The sequence below is a fragment of the Lactuca saligna genome, chromosome 6 (genome assembly GCF_052625555.1).
Source record: "Lactuca saligna cultivar CGN05327 chromosome 6, ASM5262555v1, whole genome shotgun sequence".
Classification (NCBI taxonomy): domain Eukaryota; kingdom Viridiplantae; phylum Streptophyta; class Magnoliopsida; order Asterales; family Asteraceae; genus Lactuca; species Lactuca saligna.
Genome location: NC_136422.1, coordinates 127,375,807 through 127,398,884, shown reverse-complemented (window position 1 = coordinate 127,398,884; position 23,078 = coordinate 127,375,807). Strand labels below are relative to the sequence as shown.

Here is a 23,078-nt window from a genome sequence, read left to right as displayed (position 1 = left end):
AAACCATATAAAGTTTTACTATGCAGCCCCTAAGGTCACGAAATCTTTTATCCCTAAAGTATAGAGGTTTTGATGCAATATGCGTTTTGTCAAATTTGTTACAACAGTTAATGTAATTGATTGATGTCGAGGTGGCTATTTATTGTAAAATATAATGCCTCCTTTGAAAACCTGCAACTAAAGCATTGCATTTATTAAATAAAACTGAAAAAAATGCAAGTACTCATGTCCTTTTTATTTAGTAATATATATATCGAAAACACAACCGCGGCAAACTATTACATTATTATTTATGTTTCAAATAAAACTAAATTGCAAATTTTTAAAAGAAATGACCCCTTAAAAATATAATATGAAACACATATTTTTTATATTTTGTTGATTGTATATATAAAAAGATGTCAAAACTTATATTTATTTCAATTACTTTTGCTTGATTGTATTCTCCATATGATATTATAAGATTAATTTTTCTCTTCTTAACTAATTGTTTGTATCATAATTAACATCAATGTCATATTAAAAAATAAAAATGTAAGCAACATCGGATTTATAGTCGTCAATTTATCTTAAAAACCCATATTTTGGTCTTTTTCAAATGGTAACTATTAATATAAAAGTTTTTTTTATAAAGTTGTATAATTGGTCTCCGTGTTATCTTCGTTGATGTTTAAATTCATTATATTTTGAATTAGGTTGTCAACAACCTCATTAAAATTAATTGCATAAAGAATAGAAAAAAAAGAATAATTAATACAAAATTTTAATTAATAAGGAAAAAAAACAAAAATTATAAAATACTAGTTAAAATTCTTCGTTTGTGAGTCGTGATTATCTAGAAAATGATCACTTGTGTTTTTCTTTTTTGATTAAGGCACCGCAAAAAACTTGACACATATGAATACAAAAGGAGTATAATGATACAAAATATTAAAAATACAAAATGAAATCAGATTTTATTAATAACTAAATATATTTATTTTTTTGAATGTAATATATATATATATATATATATATATATATATATATATATATATATATATATATATATATATAATAAGTCGGTTGGTGAGTTGGCTAGTTAAAAATCTAACCAAAACTTGTTTACTTTCAGATTGGATCAATATCGGGTTACAGATTGGATCGAAAGTTATCACCCGTAAATAGATTTATATCTAAATCTTGACTAGTTAGGAATCCACACTATTTCAGGTCGCTTTATAGACTCTACGTTCCCATGATATATATCAAAAATTTATACTTCCTACGTTTCAAATTAGTTGTTTACATTTGATTTTTGAAGTATTTATTAACTTTGATTTTAAATATTTTTTGTTTTTGATAGATAATACTTAATGTAAATTATATGAGTGAATTGTATTTTTAAATATTTTTTTATTGTTATAAGTTTTATTAAGTAACATATAACACAAATAAATAAAAATATTTAAGATTAAAGTTAAAGAAAAAAAGATTTCAAAAATAAAAAATAAACAATTAATTTGTGACGAAAGAAATATGTAATATATTTTACTCGAAACTTGGAACACCATAGATATAAACATGACTCTAGCGACAGTTTAGATTAGACCGTATTTAGATTTCATTGTAAATCCGGCTCCGCTCGAGAGTGTACACATATACAATTACGTACCACCAGGTATAGAAGATGAACATGGCTTGATTGGATAAAAATAGTACTTTAGCATATTCATTGAGGTAGGTAAGTGTAATATTTATTAACTAACACCATCTAGTCTAACCCCCGCCTTTCTCTCTCCAAAGCTAAAGCTTTTCTTTCTCTTTCTCTCTCTCTCCCTCTCTCTGACACACAGGACCATAGTCCCTCCCTTCTTTCAGAAGCTTCACCTCTCAGCATTTACTCCTCTGCTACTTCTCTCATCTTTCTCTCTGTGAAGATTTTAAGTATTGATCCACTTAAAAAGGCTGTGTTTATAAAAAGGGTGTTCATCTGTGCAATGTAGGTGATGTACGATTGATTTCATGGGTTTGGAGTAAAGGGTGTCAAATCAAATGGGAAAGCTTCATCAAAACAATCTGGGATCAATTGTTCTAGACCATCAACCCACCACCGCCGGAGGCGGTGGTGGGAATTTCAAGTTTTGGTCGTCATGTCGTCGTAGAATCATTGCCACAATGAGATGCGGTGGAGGCGGGTATCGCCACCGCGAAACTGTTATGTCTCCGGTGATGGAGAAGCCGAAGGAGGAGAGTAAGAGATCCGAATGTAGATCTGATGTGATTAAGAGCTATAACAACTGTAAGAGTAAGAAGTCTGACAAGCTTTCGGAGTTGCTGAGGATGTCGGAGTTGTGGGAGGAGGAGGAGGAAGCGGTGAAGAAGAAGGTGGAAGTGTTGGAGGAGTTAAAGCGGGTGGTGAAAGGGTTACAGTGCGGTGGTGATATCGAACTTTTGAGTGGCGCGAAGGATGTCAGAAGGTTAGCGAAGGAAGATTCCGATGCCAGAACGACTTTAGCATTGCTTGGAGCAATCCCGCCGTTGGTCGCCATGCTTGATTCCAACGATCTCGATTCTCAAATCGCCGCCCTCTACGCCCTTCTAAATCTCGGAATCGGCAATGACGCGTAAGCACTTCCCTCCCAAATTCAAACTAAATTTCTTCATTTCCATGTTTCATGAAGCTCACTAAATCCACGATTCGACGCTTTAGTTGCTGTCATGAATCTAGGGTTTTGAACTTTTGATTCCATTTCACAGCATTTGATATAATTGTAATCAAATTTCGGCTTAATGATCACTTTTCCATATTCGATTTCACCCATTTTAATGGAGCTTAGATCTGTTTTTCTGTTCATGGGTTTGACTAAATTATAATAAAATATTTCAGGAACAAAGCCGCCATTGTTAAAGCAGGAGCAGTACACAAGATGCTCGATCTAGTCAAAACCCCAAATCAAGATTCGCCAAACGCCGATTTATCCGCAGCAATTGTAGCCAACTTTCTAGGGTTAACCGCACTAGATTCAAACAAACCCATCATCGGATCATCAGGAGCCATCTCGTTCTTAATCAAAACCCTAAAAAATTCCACCAAAAACATCAATCCCCAAGTGATTCAAGACTGTTTAAGGGCACTCTACAACCTATCAATCCTGCCATCAAATATCTCCCCAATGATCGAAATCGATGATTTCATCCCCTTTCTCCTAACCACATTAGGAGACATAGAAACAAGCGATAGAATCTTGTCAATTTTAAGCAACATTGTCTCAACCCCTGAAGGTAGAAAAGCCCTAAGTAGTGTCCAAGATTCATTTCATACATTAGTCGATGTTTTAAATTGGATAGATTCACCAAATTGTCAAGAAAAGTCAACGTACATTTTAATGGTGATGGCTCACAAATCATATAGAGATAGACAAGCCATGATTGAATCGGGGGTTACATCTTCCCTCCTTGAACTAACACTCTTAGGAAGCACTTTAGCGCAAAAACGAGCTTCTCGTATTTTGGAGATTTTAAGGATGGATAAAGGCAAACAAGTGTCCGAAACCTTTGTAGGAACTACTACAGGGGCGAATCTTTCAGCGCCCCTTTATGGGTCTGTTGATCTGGTTAAATCCAGATCAACAGACCCCATGAATCCTGAAATGATGAGTGACGAAAATAAGGCGGTGAAGCAATTGGTACAACAAAGTTTGCATAGCAACATGAGGAGGATAGTGAAAAGGGCGAATTTACCTCAAGATTTTGTGCCTTCGGAGCGTTTTAGATCGCTTACATCGATTTCGACTTCAAAGAGTTTACCATTTTGAGATGAAAATCTTATTATGTGTTTGTTTTTGTACCTTGTTATAGTAGGTTAATCTTGTGGTTATTATGTATGATGATGATGATGTCTTATGTTTTTGGTCTTAGAATACTAATAGAATGACCAATGTTTTGGGGATCTTAATATGTATTGTAGAACATAGAATCTTTAGTTTACAACTTTTGTGTAGTTCTATGTAACTTTGTTTTTCTAAATTTTTAGAGGTATAAGTAGTTCATTGTGGGTTTTGTGTGATTACATGGGGATCTTGTAAGGATATACTTGAACCCATTTAATGAAGAGCAAAATCTAATTCTAAATTGAATCGAATTTGATTGAGATAAAGATAGATTGAATTATAGAACTATGGTAAATAGTTTGAAGATTGATCGAATTAGACTCAACCTCATTGTTTATAGGCAAACGAAAAACATATTAAACAACCATTAATTTAAGGTGAATGGTTTGTGTATGGTTGGTCAAGACAAAAAACAAGGCTATGATTTATATGGTTTATAGTTTAATATATATTTGATTAATAAAATTTATTAGTATATTTATATTGTTTCTGTTAATATATACGCACATACACCACCTTTATGCATGTGTACATCTTCCTGTTTGGATGATATGGACAGATGAGATAAAAGATTGGACAAACTATTAAGTTGTTTTTATTCTCATAACTATTTGGGGATTCCTGTTGGGTTCTAGTTATATTTTGGTGTCTTCCACACATTTAACGATAAATCCAGCTTCACTTTTCACATGTTAAAATTCCTGCCAAAAGATGCAATGATTTAATGTAGTAGTATCACTTTTTCATTATATTACTTTACCTTTTCTAAAATAAAATAGTTGTTGCTGTGAATTACTGTTTGTTCCAAAACTTATAAGATATTTTTTAATGGCGGACAATTTTTTTAATTAACAAAAGCTAGGTAATAAACTAATATTTTTGTACATACTTGGTAATTTTTTAAAATGATTTATCTTTAAACATATATTTGTAGTTCAGTAAATATCATTCATTGATTATTGCAGGTTTAGCTGTTTTATTAGTTCAATAAACATCATCAAATAATTTATCATGAAACTTAATTTTTTATACATTTAGTTAGTTTGGTCTCCTTCGGTCATCATCAATTTTCCGTTAATCTGTTCTTGCCAACGAAATTTCAGAAAAAAAAAAAAAAAACTTTACCTATTCATTAAAAAAAAAAACATTTGCCAAGTGTATAGTCTTATCCTTCTCATCTCCGATGAAAACATTCTCACACTTTACTACCGCCGACATCCTTCATGCCACCGCTCAAACCTTTCTATGTTCATGTCCCTCTCCTGCTACTTTGCGAAAAACCACCGGTAACCATGCATGTTCAAGGATACAATTCAATTATTGGAAATTTCTTGGAGGTTTGAATTTACTTCAGGTTAAAGCTAATTTTAGATTAGTTACTTGGTGGTGGTGGTGAACAGTGGAGATGGATGTTTGTAGTGGCAAATGACAGTGATGGAAGGTGGTGTTTTTTAATTCATTGCAAAGCGTATGGTCTCATCCTTCTTATCTCTTGATGAAAACGCCCTTACACCCATTACTAGGGCTGTAAACGAACTGAACGTTCGGCGAACCGTTCGTGAACTGTTCGGCGGGAAGTTCGTTTATGTTCGTTTATTTAATAAATGAACGAACATGAACAAAAATTATCGTTCGTTTAGTTAAATGAACGAACATGAACAATGGTCTCGTTCGTTCATTTATGTTCGTGAACGTTCGTTTATGATGTTCATTTACGTTCGTTTATGTTCATTCGTTTAAGTTTATTTATATTCATCTATATTCAATTATTTTTTATTATATTGCTATATTATATGTTCGTTTATGTTCATATATGTTTAATTGTGTTTTTTTTTTTTTTTTTATTTTTATTTTTTATCTTTATTCGTTTATGTTTGTTCGTTTATGTTCGTTTAGCATGTTCACGAACATAAATGAACGAACATGAACAAAGTAATTAGTTAAATGAACGAACATGAACAAGAAAATCTCGTTCGTTTATCCGTTCATGTTCGTTTGTTGTTCGGCTAACTTAAACGAATGAACATGAACAGGACCTTGTTCGTGTTCGTTTGGTTCGTTTACAACCCTACCCATTACTACGGTCGACATCTCTCCTACCACTGCTCATATCTTTCCCTGCTCCTCTTCTTCTCCCGCTACTTTGCGAAAGCCACCCGATGCAACTTCCTCCTCTCATCCCTTTCTTGTTGAATTGTTTGCCAATGGTAACCACATTCGTTTAAGGATGTAGTTTTATTGGTCGAATCCGAGTTTAGATTGATTAAAGGTTTGAATCCATTTTTAGGTTTGAATGTAAGTTTGAAGCCAATTTTAGATTAACCACTTGGTGGTGAATGGCGGAGATGGTTGCTTGTGGTGGCGGGTGGTGGTGATGGAAGGTAGTGTTTATTGCTAGTGGTAGGAGGTGGATGGTGGTAGTGGGAGTGGATGATATTAGGCAAAAAAAAAGATGATCACGATATAGTTTAATGGTAATCGTGTATAAAAAAAGTTTAATGATAAATCATGTATATACAAAACATCAACTTGCGATACAGAGATTTTGAATAGTTTGGGGGTGACTTTAACGGTAAATCCTGTATAAAAATAATCATTAAATGTGTATAAAAGTGATACTTAATTATCAGGTACAATCATTTTCCTAAAAAGAAAAAACAAATAGAATATGAGATGATAAGCTTTTAGATTCTAATATAAGATTTTGACACTACTCTTTCCATTTGAGAAGAACGTCTTTTTTTTTTTCTTCCGATAAGTGATCCAAGGATAAGAGAGTGTTTGTACCTTAGTAGCTAGGCGTCGTCTCTGATTTTGAATCATTTAAATGTAAAAATTGATTCATAAATTACCATATTACCCATAAAACATGAGGCATATAACTTTATGTACCTCAACTATAAAGTGGTAAACAAGAAACGAAAACAAGGATTACTATATAAACTCTCATTGGAATTTTTATTGAAGTAAACTCTCATAGGAATTACATCGATATGGAGATTTACTGCATAAACTCTCATAGGGATTACTACAAGATGAAGATTTTGAACAACTTGGGGCGACTTCAACGGTAAATCGTATATAAAAATAAACATTAAATGTGTATAAAAGTGATAGTTAATTACCATGTACAATCATTTTCCCAAAAAGAAAAAACAAATAGAATACGAGATGATAAACTTTTACATTCTAATATAAGATTTTGGCACTAATCTTTCCATTTGAGAAGAACGTTTTTTTTCTTCTGAGAAATGATCCAAAGATAAGAGAGTGTTTGTACCTTAGTAGCTAGTGTCGTCTCTGATTTTGACTCATTTAAATGTAAAAAATGATTCATAAATTACCATATTACCAATAAAGCACGAGGCATATAGCTTTGTGTACCTCAACTATAAAGTGGTAAACATGAAACAGAAACAAGGATTACTACATAAATTCTCATAGGAATTTTTATTGAAGTAAAAACTCATTAAAAAAACTTCAATAAATGAATCTAATTACATGAACCTATTATATACACACACACACACACACACACATTGTTGCTACGTAGCAACCCGGATGCTTGTGGTTGTCTCCTTTATGGCCTCTTCGAATGAGCAGCAGGTAACATGCTATATTTTATGTGAAAACTATAGGTTCGAATGTCATACTGAGGATGGACCCCTAATATTGCTCTCTGATGCCTAAGTTAGAAGTCATGTTTAGAGCTTAGATCTTAAATGTATTAGAATTGCCTAGGGTTTTTTAGATCTTTTCTCTTGAGTTAGGCGAAAGCCTGCTTTTGTAGTCGGGGCTCAAACCGGTTCTTGGTTTCTCCTTCTAGGTTTTGCGTTAGTCTTAGGTCATAGGGTTAAACCCCATTTATATTAAAATAGTATTGCATTTTCCGTGTTTCCTAAAGATGCTTCATAGGATGTGTATGGTGATAGGGTGATTCTTGCTCTATATGCTCAATACCACATATGTATTTGAGTCTATATTGGTAGGTTGGGTTCTTTGCTAGCCTGGTGTTGTGTTGGATGATGCCCATTATCCATTAATCCCTCTATCCTAATTGTTATAAAGTGTTGCTGATTTATAATAATTGGGATTAAGTGGTTTTTGCTTCTCCAGTTTTACTCAACCCAGTTAATGCCTCTTGGTTTTCTCATGCGCCCATGTCTTCACGTAGGCCTATATACACTTGAGCTGAGCTCTTTTTTAGTAGCAGTTGTCTTTCTCGCTTTCCATTTCATAAATGCTTATCACATCTGTGATAGTTCCGTCCTTTTATTCTTCCTTCTTGTTCTTCCATATTCTCTTTGCCATTTCTTTTTATTGAATCCTCATACGTTTTGCAAGAGTATATGTCGTTCATTCTTTCATCAGTCGTGAGCATCTTGACCAAGTTTCTGCGAAGTACCATCTTGTTGACGGGGATGGTGTTGCTCTTCCTGCTCCTGATGCAGTTACCGATCGCCCTCCATTACGTAAGGTTGGTTTCTATCTTTACTACTTTGAAGCTGGTCTTTATGTTCCTACTTCGTCGTTCTTTGGCTCGATTATTGAAGCGTACATGATTCATACTTGTCAACTAAAACCTAATTCGATTTCAAAAGTTATATGTTTTGAACTGCTCCGCCACACCTCTTTTGTTGTTCCCATTGTTGCTTTGTTCAAGTATTTTTTCCGTATTTGTAGTAATGGGTTTTGGTATTATTTTCGCTCGACGGGACGAAGTTTTATCAAGGGTCTTCCTAATTCCATAAAAAAAAAATTAGAAAAATGAATTTATCTAGTTGAACGTTTCTTTCTTCCTTTATCAAAATGTATTTCACCTTCCTGGAACAATTAATGACCAAAAACTTAAGAGGACTAGTGACTTGGGCCAATATATAAATAAGATTTCTCATTTTAATGTAATGATGAAGAAGTTCCCTAAAGTTGTGTTGGGGAAAGTTGGCATGAGTCTGTATTGGTTGCATCTTGGTATTATTCCTACTTTATTCGTCCATGGTCTGGGTATGTGCTTTTACAAAATGTTGTTAACTCTTGCTTTAATTGTGTGCATTGATCCCATGTTTGCTTCATACAGATGGAAGTCAGTTTCCATTTATGTTGTCTGACTTTGTTGAGGGTAAGGTTGTGGCACGGGATCTTGGTTCTGACGATTTTAAACTACCAATGATCAATGATATATTTACTTATGGTGATAGAAATGACAATAATACCCAAAATGATGATGAGGAGGATTCGGAGTCCTCGACTAAAGTACATGAATTGTATGATGATACAAACAATCTTCGTACACCCCCTGTTTCTACTGACCTTGTGACTGTTTCTAATGATGATGGTGATGATGAGAGTGGTGAAGGACCTTTAGTACGTCGTAAAAGAGGCAGAGACTCTGCTGCTTCGACTGCCATAACAATTGTTCTAGCTGGTGGGGAGGGTAGTAGTGGTAGGGTTCTCAAGAGATTCCATTCCTTAGATCATGGTGCTTTCCATGATTTTGCTAACAGCTTTAGTGTGGGCCATCCTTCTTCTTACATGACTCAATTGAATATGAACAACCCTCCTCATGATGCAGTGTTCCTCATGTTGGATCACTGTCTAAGCCCGTAACTATATTTGTTATGTACTTGACCCAGTTGTGCATGGTCGTTTTGGGTTGCCTTCACCAAAGCAACTTGATAGGATGATTTATGGAGAGAGAGAGAGAGAGAGGTTATTATGGTTTATTAATATATTATATGAATAATATATTAAAGGATAAATCATATTGTTTAATTAATATTTGACAGGAATTAATTCCATGGCTAAAAGACATTAATTAAATAAAGGGGACTAGAACTGTCAATTGTGTGATAGTTGAATATTAGACTAATGGACTCCATAGAAGTTGGAGTGGATGAAATCTATGGGGAAACCCATTAGAATTCGTCCAAGGCTTCTAAGGAAGGAGTCAATGGGCTGTTTAAGGCCTAAGCAGTTAGATTAGGGTTTCCTAGTTCAAAACCCTAATAGCCTCACTATATAAGGAACCCCTAAGGCCCTAAAAACGTGTGGAAGTAATCCCTAAGGGTTCTTAGAAGTTTTTGGTGCCTTCTTTTCTTCTCATACGTCATTTTCTTGCTTGTGACTCTAAGCTCCAAGACAAGAAGATTTAAGCCATTCTTGTAAAGGTAATCATCTAGATCTGATCTTATATGATAATTTCGAAATATGTATGCTAGATATAGGGTTCTTAAGTATTGGATGAATTTCATGTACAATAGAGAAACCTAGATCCAAACTTTGGTGTTTGTATGAGCACATAGGATGTTCTTTTGTATAAAACCCATCAGTGGTATTAGAGCCTTGATTGGTTTCTGTTGTATTTGATGTTTACATGTTCACTAATTACTTGAAAAATCGATTTCTGCCCTCTGCCCGACTGAACTCGGTGTGTCACTTGTTGGACTCGGCGAGTCAGCCTAACTCGGCGAGTCCAGAGAGTGACTTGGCAAGTCCAGGAGTCACACAGATGGGAAATCGGGATTTTTGTTGTTTTTGCTGAAGGATAATTACCAAAAACTTTTTTCATTAATAAAATCCAAAATTTATCAATATTTGGTGATTATCCTTACCAAAATAGAAGATAATTGTCAAAATTAAAATAATTACTTGTTTTATAAGAGAAATATTAATTATTTGTGATTTTGTTTTTTGAATTATCTTGTAAGAAATTGAATTAGGTCAAATTTAGATAATTACCACTTATTTGATTAATTTAATTGTTTGTAATTTGATCTAGATAGTTTTAAAAAGTTTCAAAACTTGTCCTCAAGTTTTGGAAATTAAAATTTTTGATTAAAATTTTAATTTTAAAATATGAAATTCTAAAACCCTAGTTTTTGAAAAAGTTCAAATTACACACTTATGATTTTATTAAGTTAATTAAATTTATAATTAAAGGAGAGTTAATAAATCCATAATGATATGATTTATATTTAATTAAATTAAAAGTGTAATTTATTAGACCACCTAGTATTTTAAAAGTGTAAAATACACCCTTATACTATATATAAAATTAAAAGTCTAATATTATATATGTATAAGTAAAGAGTCAGTCTTACCGTTAGTATGCATCATTCACGAAGTTGATCTCTAATGGGTGTTTAAGGAAATTACCTATAAAATGGCGATTGAATGGGTATCCACTCTTACCCACCACACTCTTAATTGGTGAGGGTCGTTAGCCGAATGGGTAGGATAGGAAAAAAAATCATTATAAGTATGATGAACTATGAAGTAACTAAACACTTTTATAAATTCCTAAATCTTAGTTACTTTAGGATAATGTGGAATTGGTGCAAATCCATGAAATTGCACATTGCACCCTTATTGGTCGATTATTGGAGCGTGTGTGGTTAACCGATACACTAATATGGGACCAATGAAGGATGGAAATGGGTAACTTGATGTTTATCATAGATCAATGGAGCATGTGTGGTTAACCGACACATTGATTAGGTGATTCGTAACATTGAGAGTACCAAGCTAATTTGCATGGTTATCCACAACTTGTTTGTGATCCTCAGCATCCCAGTCACAAATGAAGGGCCCAATCAAGATTTAAACATGGCATTGAAATGTTCAATAAATCTCAATGGATCTAGGAGTTTCAATTCATTTAAAACTAAAATTTCCTTTTCGTTTTTCATGGTGGAAATTGGTAAATCGTCAATTACCTACCTTCAAATGTTTTGCAATTTGGATTACGGCATCCCTCTTCCAAGTTGTAGAATATTGTGTTGAGTCCTAGCCTTAATATCTAATTTGGGTTTTTTATTAAGGACTCAATTAACTGACTTGAATTTTATCCAGTTTTGTAGATGTCTGATTCTAACTATGGTCTTCCTAAATCCTTGGAACAAGCTTTCCACATGAAGATGATATTCTACAATTCGATCGAGGAACAAGATATCATTCTTCACTTCCTCCACCTCCTCCTATTGTTCTCCCTGACCCACAAATTCGAAGGCTTGAAAAGTTCAAGCTCACTCAAACCCTTTTCGCAAGTAAACATGAAGAAGGAAAGTCAGTATGTGCACACGTCTTAGAGATGAAGTCACATATTGACAGGTTAAGAAAGTTGGGAGTCATTTTTCTATTAGAAGCTAGCTATTGACTGGGTTCTTCAATTGCTTACTGACTCATATAGTGAGTTCGTAAGAGAGTACTATATGATAGACCATGATGTGACCCTCATCGATCTCACCTATCTGCTTGTTGCTGCTGAATCAACAATGATTTGGCACACTGGAGAAGCAAAGTTGATTGGTAGATCTGCCTTCCAAACCTCCATGGACATAGACAATGGCAATGAAAGGCATGCCATGGTCAAAAAGTTTGACCATAATAGAAAGGCAAAGTCTGAGGTAGTTCCGTGTGCTGTTCCAAAAGAGTCAATTTGCTTTTATTGCCAAGAGAAGGGGCATTAGAGATGAATTCGCCCTGTCTACTTGCGAGATATAATAGATGGGAGAGTCAAGACGTATGGCTCTACTTCAGGTAAAATCCATTAACTAACTCTATAAGTTCCTATTATTTTATTCTTAATACATGATGTGTTAAGATTGCATTTGGTGTTTTTGGAAGCTTAAAGAAAGAAATGAGCTGAGCCTGATCGCGAATAAATAGATTTCGATCGCATGATTCGATGATTGGATTTTTGGAGCTGCTACTTTTAGAGTTATGATAGATTGCTTAGGAATATGTAATAACGTAGTTTTCATTTGCATTGCATTGTTAGGACAAGTTTTTCCGCACTTTTTATAAATAAAATAAATTTTGTGTTTTGTCTTATTTATATTTCCTTGCAAAGGCATGAATGAAAATTGATGTTTGTGTATTTCTGTTTTTAGCAATGTTGAGATGGATGTGATTCTTAGTTATGTTATTTGTGGTAATGTCGAGAATTTACCAAATAAGGAAAGATTCTTGTCGCCCGAGTTTCAATTGGACAGAAACTTGGAATCATACAACTTGTATTGTATGATGAATGAGAACCTTCATATTTGGAAAATTAAGACTAATTCCTTGACAAAGAGTCAAGAGAAGGACTAGGAGAACTGATACATAATGTTGTGCACTGGTCAAGTCCACCACAAAGAACAATACGATTATTCGTCATGATTTACTAAAAGTCTAGTAAATGTGGTTATACTTACAAGATTAAGTATAATTCTGAATCATTGAAAAGTTTCAATGAATGGCAGAACGAATAAGAAGAATCAAATAGGCAGAAAGATAAAAGTTTCTCCAATCTAAGAATAAGGGAGAGTACTTTTGTATCGTGTTTGATGATCATGTTGTTGATTATGAAACCATATCACAATTAATCATCTAAGGAAAAATTAGTGTACTAGTATGGCTAAGAAGAGGAATCGGAAATTGTTGAAATGGTTAAATCAAAAAAGGATGAGTCATACTTCGTTCCAAAATCAAGTCTCAGAGTCATACTCCAAGATTGTGAATTGCACATCTTAAGAAGTTCTAGCACACTCATCAAATGTGAAGCAGAAAATTGTTTTTCTTACTCTTGCGTGTTTGAAATTGGTAAACTGTGATGTCTTGGACAAGACAAAGACCGACTAATACCATTTGTGTGTAGTGTTAATCTTGATAAGAATCCGCACTAACTCTTGAATATATGTTTGTCAAGAGAAGCTTATATGTCAAGAGGTCGGTGGGAGTCTAAATGATATTGAAAAGTTTCAAGAACAAATCAAGAATAAACCTAGTTAAACACTAGCACACGACTTGAGGTTTATCGTGTTGACATATTCTTGTTTCTGTGCCATTCCAGTTTGGTCAACTATGCATATGAGTTCTACGAGTTCTCAATAGACTGCATAAAGGCAAGCACCTTGTTCAATGAAAGTACATTGACTAGTATATGTGAGCTGCTAAATAACTTGGAAGCAATGGTGGGACCCTTGATGGCAAGAAATTAAGAATGGATAAGTTTTGTCCATAAGAGTTTGGATTAGTCACAAACACTATCTTACGATTATGGTTATGGCAAATTCACATGGATAGGAACACATACACTATAAAATCTAAGTGTCATAAGGTTTATCTCCTTCATGAAAATGATTGTGAGGAAACGCTTTAACTAAGAAAGATTTTAAGAAGATAGCAATTGTGTAGATTGCATTCTTAAATTCGATTATGATTACGACATCCCTCTTCATTGTTCGAATTGTGAGATTTGGCGATTAGTCTGAACATTTGGGACTTAGTAATATAAATTCTGAATTAGTTTAGACACACATGTGAGTTATCTAAGGAAAGGTGTATGAGTTTGAGATGACCAAATAAAGGCTTATCAAATAATATTGTATTAGGAAAATGAACTTTGGAAGTCAATAAGTATTGTTTTCTAAGAAGTTTAGCTGATTTCTAAATACGTGTCAAAGCTAGTGGGAGCATAAATGTTTTGCCGGAATGGATATAATCATCATATTAGTGGGAGCATGATTATTATTTTAAGTGTTGCAAGTTAGCAATATTAGTTATATAAAACAAAAGGTTTCACTTTGCAAAGTTGCGGGGGTTGAAAAGTTGTTTTGCTATAATTAAGGAAGAGGACGTTATACTTTGTTTCGAAATCTAAAAGGTTAGATCAAGAAATTTTAATCAAATTTAGTCAAGGATATATTAATCGCATTCCTAAAATTCGATTATGATTACGACATCCCTCTTCATAGTTCGAATTGTGAGAACATGACAAATGGCTGATAAATTATCATGCTTTTATGTAAGACATTATTAATCGTGTCCCATACGCTTCTGGTATAGGATCGATTGCATATGCTGTAATATCTGACCGTTCTAAAATTTTCCAAATGCCTAGGGCATTAAGAGGGAAAAAGGACTGGAACCGGATTTGACTAAAATAATTAAACAACTGTCAAGGACAATCTAAGGTTCGCCAAAGATTGGTCACTTGTGAACAGTTAGAAGTATACTAATGGATGGACCATATTGACTTTATTATGAATAGATAATACTCTATTTAGACCGCGTTGTCATATGGAAAATATGGAAATGTTTCCATACTGGGAGTTGGACGTTAAGAATTTATGTCTAGATTAAAAACTTTTATGCAAGAAGGATGTTCAAAGGAATGTACTTTGAATGTGAGACTTCACATCTATGGAATTGTCTTGTAACAATCTACAATAGAGCATTTTGTAATTTCATTGGCCGAGTCTTGGTGACTTTTGTGCCATGAAATTACGAAAGGACCGTTGCATAAAATGTTAGAATCTAACATATCCTAGTAGTGGCGAGAATTTTGTATTCTTAAACTAATGATTAGGATTAGGAATTGTGAAATGAGCATCATTGGAAATGTGTTCAATTGATCTATTTCACAGAGTAAGGATGATAGGTAAACATAGTGTGCATGCTTGGAGCATGGGACACCTATTCTTATAATTCAAGTAATTAGTTGATTACCCAAAACAACAAATAACGAGTAATCAGTATGGTGATTAAATAAAGGTGTCTTATTTATACTCAAAAAGTTTGGGGCCATATAGGATTAGTATTATTCTTGTGTTTCACTTGGCATGTTTTAACTTCAAGAATAACTAGGTTATTCAAACCATCCACAATTGATTATACTTTGGAAGTACATATGAAAGAAGATTGTCATGAATCTGACTGTAGATTGTCTAAAATGTATTAAACATAGCAAAAGTTTGCTGCAGGGTTCATGAGTGCTCCTATAAGATTAGAGTATTGGATTAAACCCACACTCACTTGGATCGCTTCATGGATTTTATCACGAGTGATTGGTGAGACGATAATATCTTATATTCTTGAAACCGAGATGTGTGAGTTGTATTATGCAAGTTGGTTTCACATTGATAATGTGTAAACACGCCAGTAACTTGGTGTTATAAAACATATTGATGTGTGTGATTTGCTGAGTAGATACAAGAAAGCATTTGAGTCGAAGTTTATCCGTTCCTTTACCCAAAGTGGGATAAAAGCGATATTTTGTGGTCCCCTCGATGATTTAGTGATGACACCCTAAGCGCTTGGCCAAGCCGGTACTAAGTTGATGTGTTCAATTGTAGTCTGTTGTTAGTCGTCATAAATCGGAAGTCGGGAAACAACATATAGACAGAGAGAATGATATAAATCCATATCGCCATCTATACGATATCTAGAATGGAGGTATATATGATCCCTTATCTAAAGGACAAGTTGCTGATAAGATCAGAGTTTGACAGCGTCTTTGAGAGCTACGATTGCTAATCAGATTGTACTTGCATTATAGTTACTAGACTTATCCAAGTGGGAGACTGTTGGATTAGTGTCTAATCCCGTAACTATATTTGGTATGTACTCAACCCGATTGTGCATGGTCATTTTCAGTTGCCTTCACCAAAGCAACTTGATAGGATGGTTTATGGAGAGAGAGAGAGAGAGAGGTTATTATGGTTTATTAATGTATTATATGAATAATATATTAAAGGAGAAATCATGTTATTTAATTAATATTAGACAGGAATTAATTACTAATTAATTTCGTGGCTAAAAGACATTAATTAAATAACGGGGACTAGAACTGTCAATTGTGTGATAGTTGAATATTGGGCTAATGGACTCCATAGAAGTTGGAATGGACGAAATCTATGGGGAAACCCATTAGAATTCGTCCAAGGATTCTAAGGAAGGAGTCCATGGGCTGCTTAAGGCCTAAGCAGGTAGATTAGGGTTTCCTAGTTGAAAACCATAATAGCCTCACTATATAAGGAATCCATAAGGCCCCAAAAACGTGTGAAAGTAATCCCTAATGGTTCTTGGACGTTTTTGGTGCCTCCTTTTCTTCTCATAAGTCATTCTCTTGCTTGTGGTGTTTATAAGCCATTAGAGGAGTGACATTTGTGACTCGAAGCTCCAAGACAAGAAGATTCAAGCCTTTCTTGTAAAGGTAGTCATCTAGATCTGATCTTATATGATAATTTCGAAATATGTATGCTAGATCTAGGGTTCTTAAGTCTCGGATGAACTGCATGTACAATAGAGAAACCTAGATCCAAGCTTTAGGGTTTGTATGAGCACATAGGATGTTCTTTTGTATAAAACCCATCACCTCACCCATCTGGTCCTATTTATGTTCCTACTTGGGAGTATATATGGGAGCGGGGTTTAATGGATCCAAAGGTTTCCATTTCCTTCTTTGAAAACATTGCTTCTCCAGGGACCTGCTCATGTTCATCCAAGGTCATAGAGAGCATATTCGTTAAATTGTTTGTGGTTTTGTCCGATGGTGTTTCCCATAATGTGAAATTGTTTCGCGATCTGTATGTAGAGCTTGTGGATAAGGTTTCCGAGTTAGAGAAAGTCTCTCCGAATATGGAAATAGTTTCCCAAGCCGAGATATATAAGGTGAGGTGTGAATTGTCCATCGTACAAAGTGAAAAAGCTATCTTGGAAAGTAAGTTAACTAGTTATGAAGATGTTGTTGAGGAAGTTTCGATGCTAAAGGCTACGATAGCATCTCTAAAATTGGATAAGGTTAGTCTGGTGGACAAGATAGCCATGTTGGATCATGTTGTTTGAAAGTTGAGATGGGACTTGAGTGACTTCTCCCTCTGAAACACAAGTTTTCAGGAGAGTGTGGTTGGGCTAGAGAATCATTTCAGCAAAGTGAATGAGGATGTATCTTGGGTGTTATCTCATGGGATCTCTAGGCTGGTGGACAAACTTATCGTCGAGTTGTCTTTTTTTTTTAGGCTAACCGCGATATTCAAATCATATGTGTTGATTTTGGCCGTAGAGTTGGCTGCGAAGTGATGAATACATAGCAAAATCTGGGTTTGAACGAGACTGACATTCCCTTATATGATCCTACTGATGGGATTTATATTGATCTAATATGATAAGGTAAAACAATTTATCAATTTAATCAAAATAATCAATCAATTATCACATAAGGAAACAAATATTTTATTAATTGATAATTATCTTTAATTAGATCAAGAATATAGTCATATATATATCATAAAATCGGATTTATATTGATCTAATATGATAAGGTAACTATCCTAATGCAAAAACAGCAAGAAATCCCGAGATAAGCACTATCTGACGAGTTGACTCTTCGAGTCACCCTGGACTCGACGAGTTCAACTATGGACTCGGCGAGTCCAGCCTCTAGAACACCAAAAATCGAATTTTTTAGATATGCAATGCATCAATACAATTGAAACCAAGCTAGGCTCTGATACCACTTATGGGTTTTGGTCATAAGACATCCTATGTGCTCATACAAACCCTAATGCTTGGATCTAGGTTTCTCTATTGTACACGCTTTGAATCCAAGACTATAAACCCTAATTCTAGCATATGGAAATCGATATTAACATATAATTATGTTTAAGAACATACCTTGATTGTTATAGAGTAATAACAATCCTAATTCCTCCTTGAATTGACTTTGGAAGGCTTAGAGTCACAAGTGTCACTCCTCTAATGGTTCACAAACACCATAAGCAAATGGAGAAGGTATAAAGAGAGAGGAGAGAGGTTAGAATTCGTCCTTAGGATTCCTTGGGAAGGGATACACGAATTCATGAGCCAAGGGGTGTTTATATAAGTGTAGAGATAAGGTTTCAGTCATTATCCTTATCTAGTTGCTTATCTACAAAGCAACCCATAAGATAATCCTTGAATCCTTATCATAGTCAAATTCTAAGGCCTTATCACCTCAAATTCGTTCACCATATATTTAAGATAATCCTTACCTTATTTTGTAACTATCACATAATTACAAATCAGCCCCTCTAGTTTAATTAATTACACTTGATCACAAAATTAATTCCTAATTAATTATTGACCAATATTAATTAAACAAATATGATTTCTCCTTTAATATATTATTCTTATAACATATTAATAAATCATAATATCCTCTCTCTCTTTATTTATTTCTCCAATCAAGTTGCTTTGGTGAGGGCAACCCAAAAGGACCATGCACCATCAGGTCAAGTACATACCAAAATAGTTATGGACTTAGACACTAATCCAACACCTACATGTATGCAAAAGATAGAGGAAGCATTTTCTGCTTTATTTTATGGTGATTAATTGTTAGAATTTGATTTCCCCTTAACAGATGTTGGGCAATTAAGTACATTTCTGGGTCGTTCTGGTGATGGTGGTGCATCTACAAGCGGTCATGGTGGTGGTTCCGATAGTGGTGGACCTTGAATGGTGTTGTGTTGTTTCCTTGTGATATTTGGCATGAATATGATGGTTTAATTGTGATCATTTGTCATATTCCTAATACTAGGTTGTTTAGGTCTTGTCGTAAGCTGGACCTCGATATTTCTTGTCTTTTGATTGCTCTATTTCGGGCCTGTTATTAGTAATGATTTTTTCCTTTGTACTGACACTTGGGGTGATGGAATGGTTGTGGTTGGATCATATGGTTGCGTGCGCGACTATTTAAATTTATTATAGCTTGTCCCGATTGACTATGTGATAACCATTTATTTGTGTTATAGGATTATAATTTTCTCTTATAGTTTGTTCCTTGAGTTTTGTGGTTTTGGGCTGGTTTCTTTGTATGTCTTCGTAAGTATTTTCTACCAGCTAATGATGTTTGTTTGATCCCGCTGATGTTCTTTGAATTGGACATATATCCTAGGTCACAGTTTCAACTTTTCAAAGATTGTTGTAATTTGTGATTGACTCTCGGAGCGACATAGTTTAAAAAGAGTAAGGGTTCTTAGGCTAAGCGAGTGGCTGAGGTAGGAGTATTGAACTTTGATTTTTGGAAATATGTAGTCGGCTAATCAAGCTACAAAGTTTATAAAGAATAAAGATATTCATGGGCTAAACAGTTAGCCTAGGTCGGAGTGTAGAACGTCGACCTTTGGAAAGTTGTAGACGGCTGACCAAGCTACAAAATTTATAAAGAATAAAGATATTCTTGGGTTAAGCAAGTAGCCTAGGTCAGAGTGTTGAACGTCGACCTTTGGAAAGTTGTAGTCGGCTGACCGAGCTATAAAGTTTATAAAGAATAAATATATACTTGGGCTAAGCAGGTATCTAGGTCAGAGTATGAATCAACTTTTTGTTGGGTTATATGCATTACATTTATCCTGTGGTGTACATACAACATTGAATGCCAAAGCAATAAACCCTAGTTCTAGCATACTATAACCGAAATTGACATATGATTAGGGTTTAGATCTTACCTTGATTGTTATTTAGCAATAACAATCACAAACCTTCTTGATCTTGATTCTTGAAAGCTTAGTACCCCAAGTGTTGCACCTCTAATGGAGTCACAAACACCATTAGCAACAAGGATGAACAAGAGAGATAAGAGGGAGTAAAATCGGCTCTAGAACTCTTCTTAGGGTTAGGTGAGCCAATTTTGGATGCCTAGGGTGTCCTTATATAGCTGAGGAATTAGGGTTTCACTTAAAGGCCTTATCTGGTTTCTTAGGCTCTAAGCAACCTACAAGATCCTTCTAGAATACTCCCTATGGACAAAATCTTATGGGCTATCCATAAGGATTTCCTCCCACCCCTTTCCAAGGGTTCCTTAACCCACAATGCAATTATCTTATAATTACAATATTAGTCCCCCAAGTTTAATTAATCTCTTTCGACCACAAAATCAATTCTAAATTAATTCTTGATCATCATTAATTAAACAATATGATTTCTCCTTTAATATATTATTCACATAATATATTAATAAATCACAATTAATCCTCTTTCTCCTTAACTCATCCTATCAGTTTCTATGGTGAAGGCAACCCAAAAGGACCATGCTCATAATCGGGTTAAGTACATACCAAAATAGTTATGGCCTTAGACACCTAATCAAACATTCTCCCACTTGGATAAGTCTAATAACTATTTTGCAAGTACTACTTCAGAACCTGGTCAGCAATCATAGCTTTCAAAAGCCGCTGTCAACTCTGATCTTATCAGCAACGCACCCTTTAGATAAGGGATCATATATTCCTTCATTCTAGATATCGTATAGACATGAGACATGAATTATAATCATTCTCTTAGTCTATGTGTTGTTTCCTTATTTCCGGTTTATGACGAATGACAACAGACTACAATTGAACACGTCAACTTAGTCCCGGCTTGGCCAAGTGGTTAGGGTGTCATCACTAAATCATAGAGGGGCCCACATATATCGCTTTTATCTCACTTTGGGTAAAAGGAATGGATCAACTTTGAATCATATGCTTTCTCTATTTACTCATCAAATCATACACAACAATATGTTTTACAACACCACGTTACTAGTGCGTCTACATATTATCGAGAGCAGCCGACCTGTAAACTGCACCTATATGTCTCCTTTTGAAGAATATAAGATATTATCGTCTCACCAATCACTCGTGATAAAATCCACGAAGGGATCCAAGTGAGAGTGGGTTTAATCCAATACTCAAATCTTATTTCATAAGTACTTATGAACGTTGTAGCAGACTTTTGCTATGTCTAATACACTTTAGACAATCTACAAGCGAATTCATGACAATCTTCTTTCATACCTACTTTCAGAGCACGAGTGACTGTGGATGGTTTGAATAATCTTATTATTCGGGAAGTCAAAACATGTGAAGTGAAACATAAAAATAATACTAATATTATATGGCCCCAAAACTTTTAGATATAAATAAAACACCTTTATTTAATCACCGTATTTATTACTGATTATTCATTGTATAATGTTTCAGATAGTCAACTTATAACTTGAATTATAACAACAGTTGTCTCATGCTCCAAGCATGCACAATATATTTACCTATGGTCCTTACTTTGTGAAATAGATCAATTGAAAACATTTCCATTGATGCTCATTTCACAATTCCTAATCCTTATCACTAGTGTAAGAATACAAAATTCTTGCAACTATTAGAATAGGCTAGAAAAAAAGTTTTATACAACGATCCTTTCATAATGTTATAGAGCCAAAGTCACCAAGACTTTTCCAATGAAATTACAAATTTCTCTATTGGAAATTGTTACAAGACAATTCCATAGATACGAAGTCTCACATTTAAAGTGCATTCCTTGAACATCCTTCTTGCATAAAAGTTTCAAATCTAGACATAAATTCTAAACATCCAACTCCTAATATGGAAACATTTCCATATTTGCCATATGAAAACTCATTCTAAATAGAGGCTTATCTATTCATAATAATGTCGATATGGTCCATCCATTGCTATACTTCCAACTGTCTACAAGCGACCAATCCTTGACGAACCTTAGATCATCCTTGATAGTTGTTTAATTATTTTAGTCAAATCTGGTTCTAGTCCTTTTTCCCTCTAAACGCCTTAGGCATTTGGAAAATGTAGAATGGTCAAATATTATAGCGTATGTAATCGATCCTATACCCGAAGCGTAGAGGACACAATCCATAATGAAAAAAACGTGATACTTTACTAATTTCTTTCTATAATATTGCCATATATAGAATCCTTTTAAGTTGAACCTTTTCAACATAACATCTATATATGTCCTTTGACTAAATTTGATTAAAATTTCTTGATCCAAGATTTTGGATTTTGAAACGAAGTATAATATTCTCTCCCTTAATTATAGCACAACAACTTTTCAACCCCTGTAACTTTGCAAAGTGAAACTTTTGTTTTCTATAACTAATATTGTTAACTTGCAACACTTAAAATTAATAATCATGCTCCCACTAACATGATAATTATATCCATAACAGCATAACATTTATGCTCCCACTAACTTCGACACGTATTTAGAAATCAGGTAAACTTCTAGAAAACAGTACTTATTGGTTTTCTTAACCAAAGTTCATGCTTCTGGTATGAGATGCTTTGATAAGCCTTTATCTAAGCTTCTCAAACTCATACACCATTCCTTAGATAGCTCATATGTGTGTCTAAACAATTTCAGCACTTATAGCGATAAGTCTTAAATGTTTAAACTAATTGCCAAATCTCACAATTCGAACTATGAAGAGGGATGCCGTAATCATAATCGAATTTGAGAATGCAGTTCACACAATCGCTATCTCCTTAAAATCTTCCTTGTGAAAGAGTTTCCTCACAATCATTTTCATGAAGGAGAGAAACCTTATGAAACTTAGATTTTATGGTGTATGTGTTCCTATCCATGTGAATTATCATAACCATA

The 23,078-nt window shown here is 34.3% G+C and overlaps 1 protein-coding gene across 1 annotated transcript; it reads left to right on the top strand.

Moving 5' to 3' along the window:
- Window positions 1–1,755: 1,755 nt before the first annotated feature.
- Window positions 1,756–4,118, top strand: LOC145001268 (U-box domain-containing protein 45-like). The gene is made up of 2 exons (XM_078960637.1): window positions 1,756–2,606; window positions 2,870–4,118. Exons 1-2 carry the CDS (start codon window positions 2,035–2,037, stop codon window positions 3,795–3,797), a joined length of 1,500 nt encoding a protein of 499 aa, XP_078816763.1. The 5' UTR covers window positions 1,756–2,034; the 3' UTR covers window positions 3,798–4,118.
- The last annotated feature ends 18,960 nt before the right edge of the window (window positions 4,119–23,078 follow it).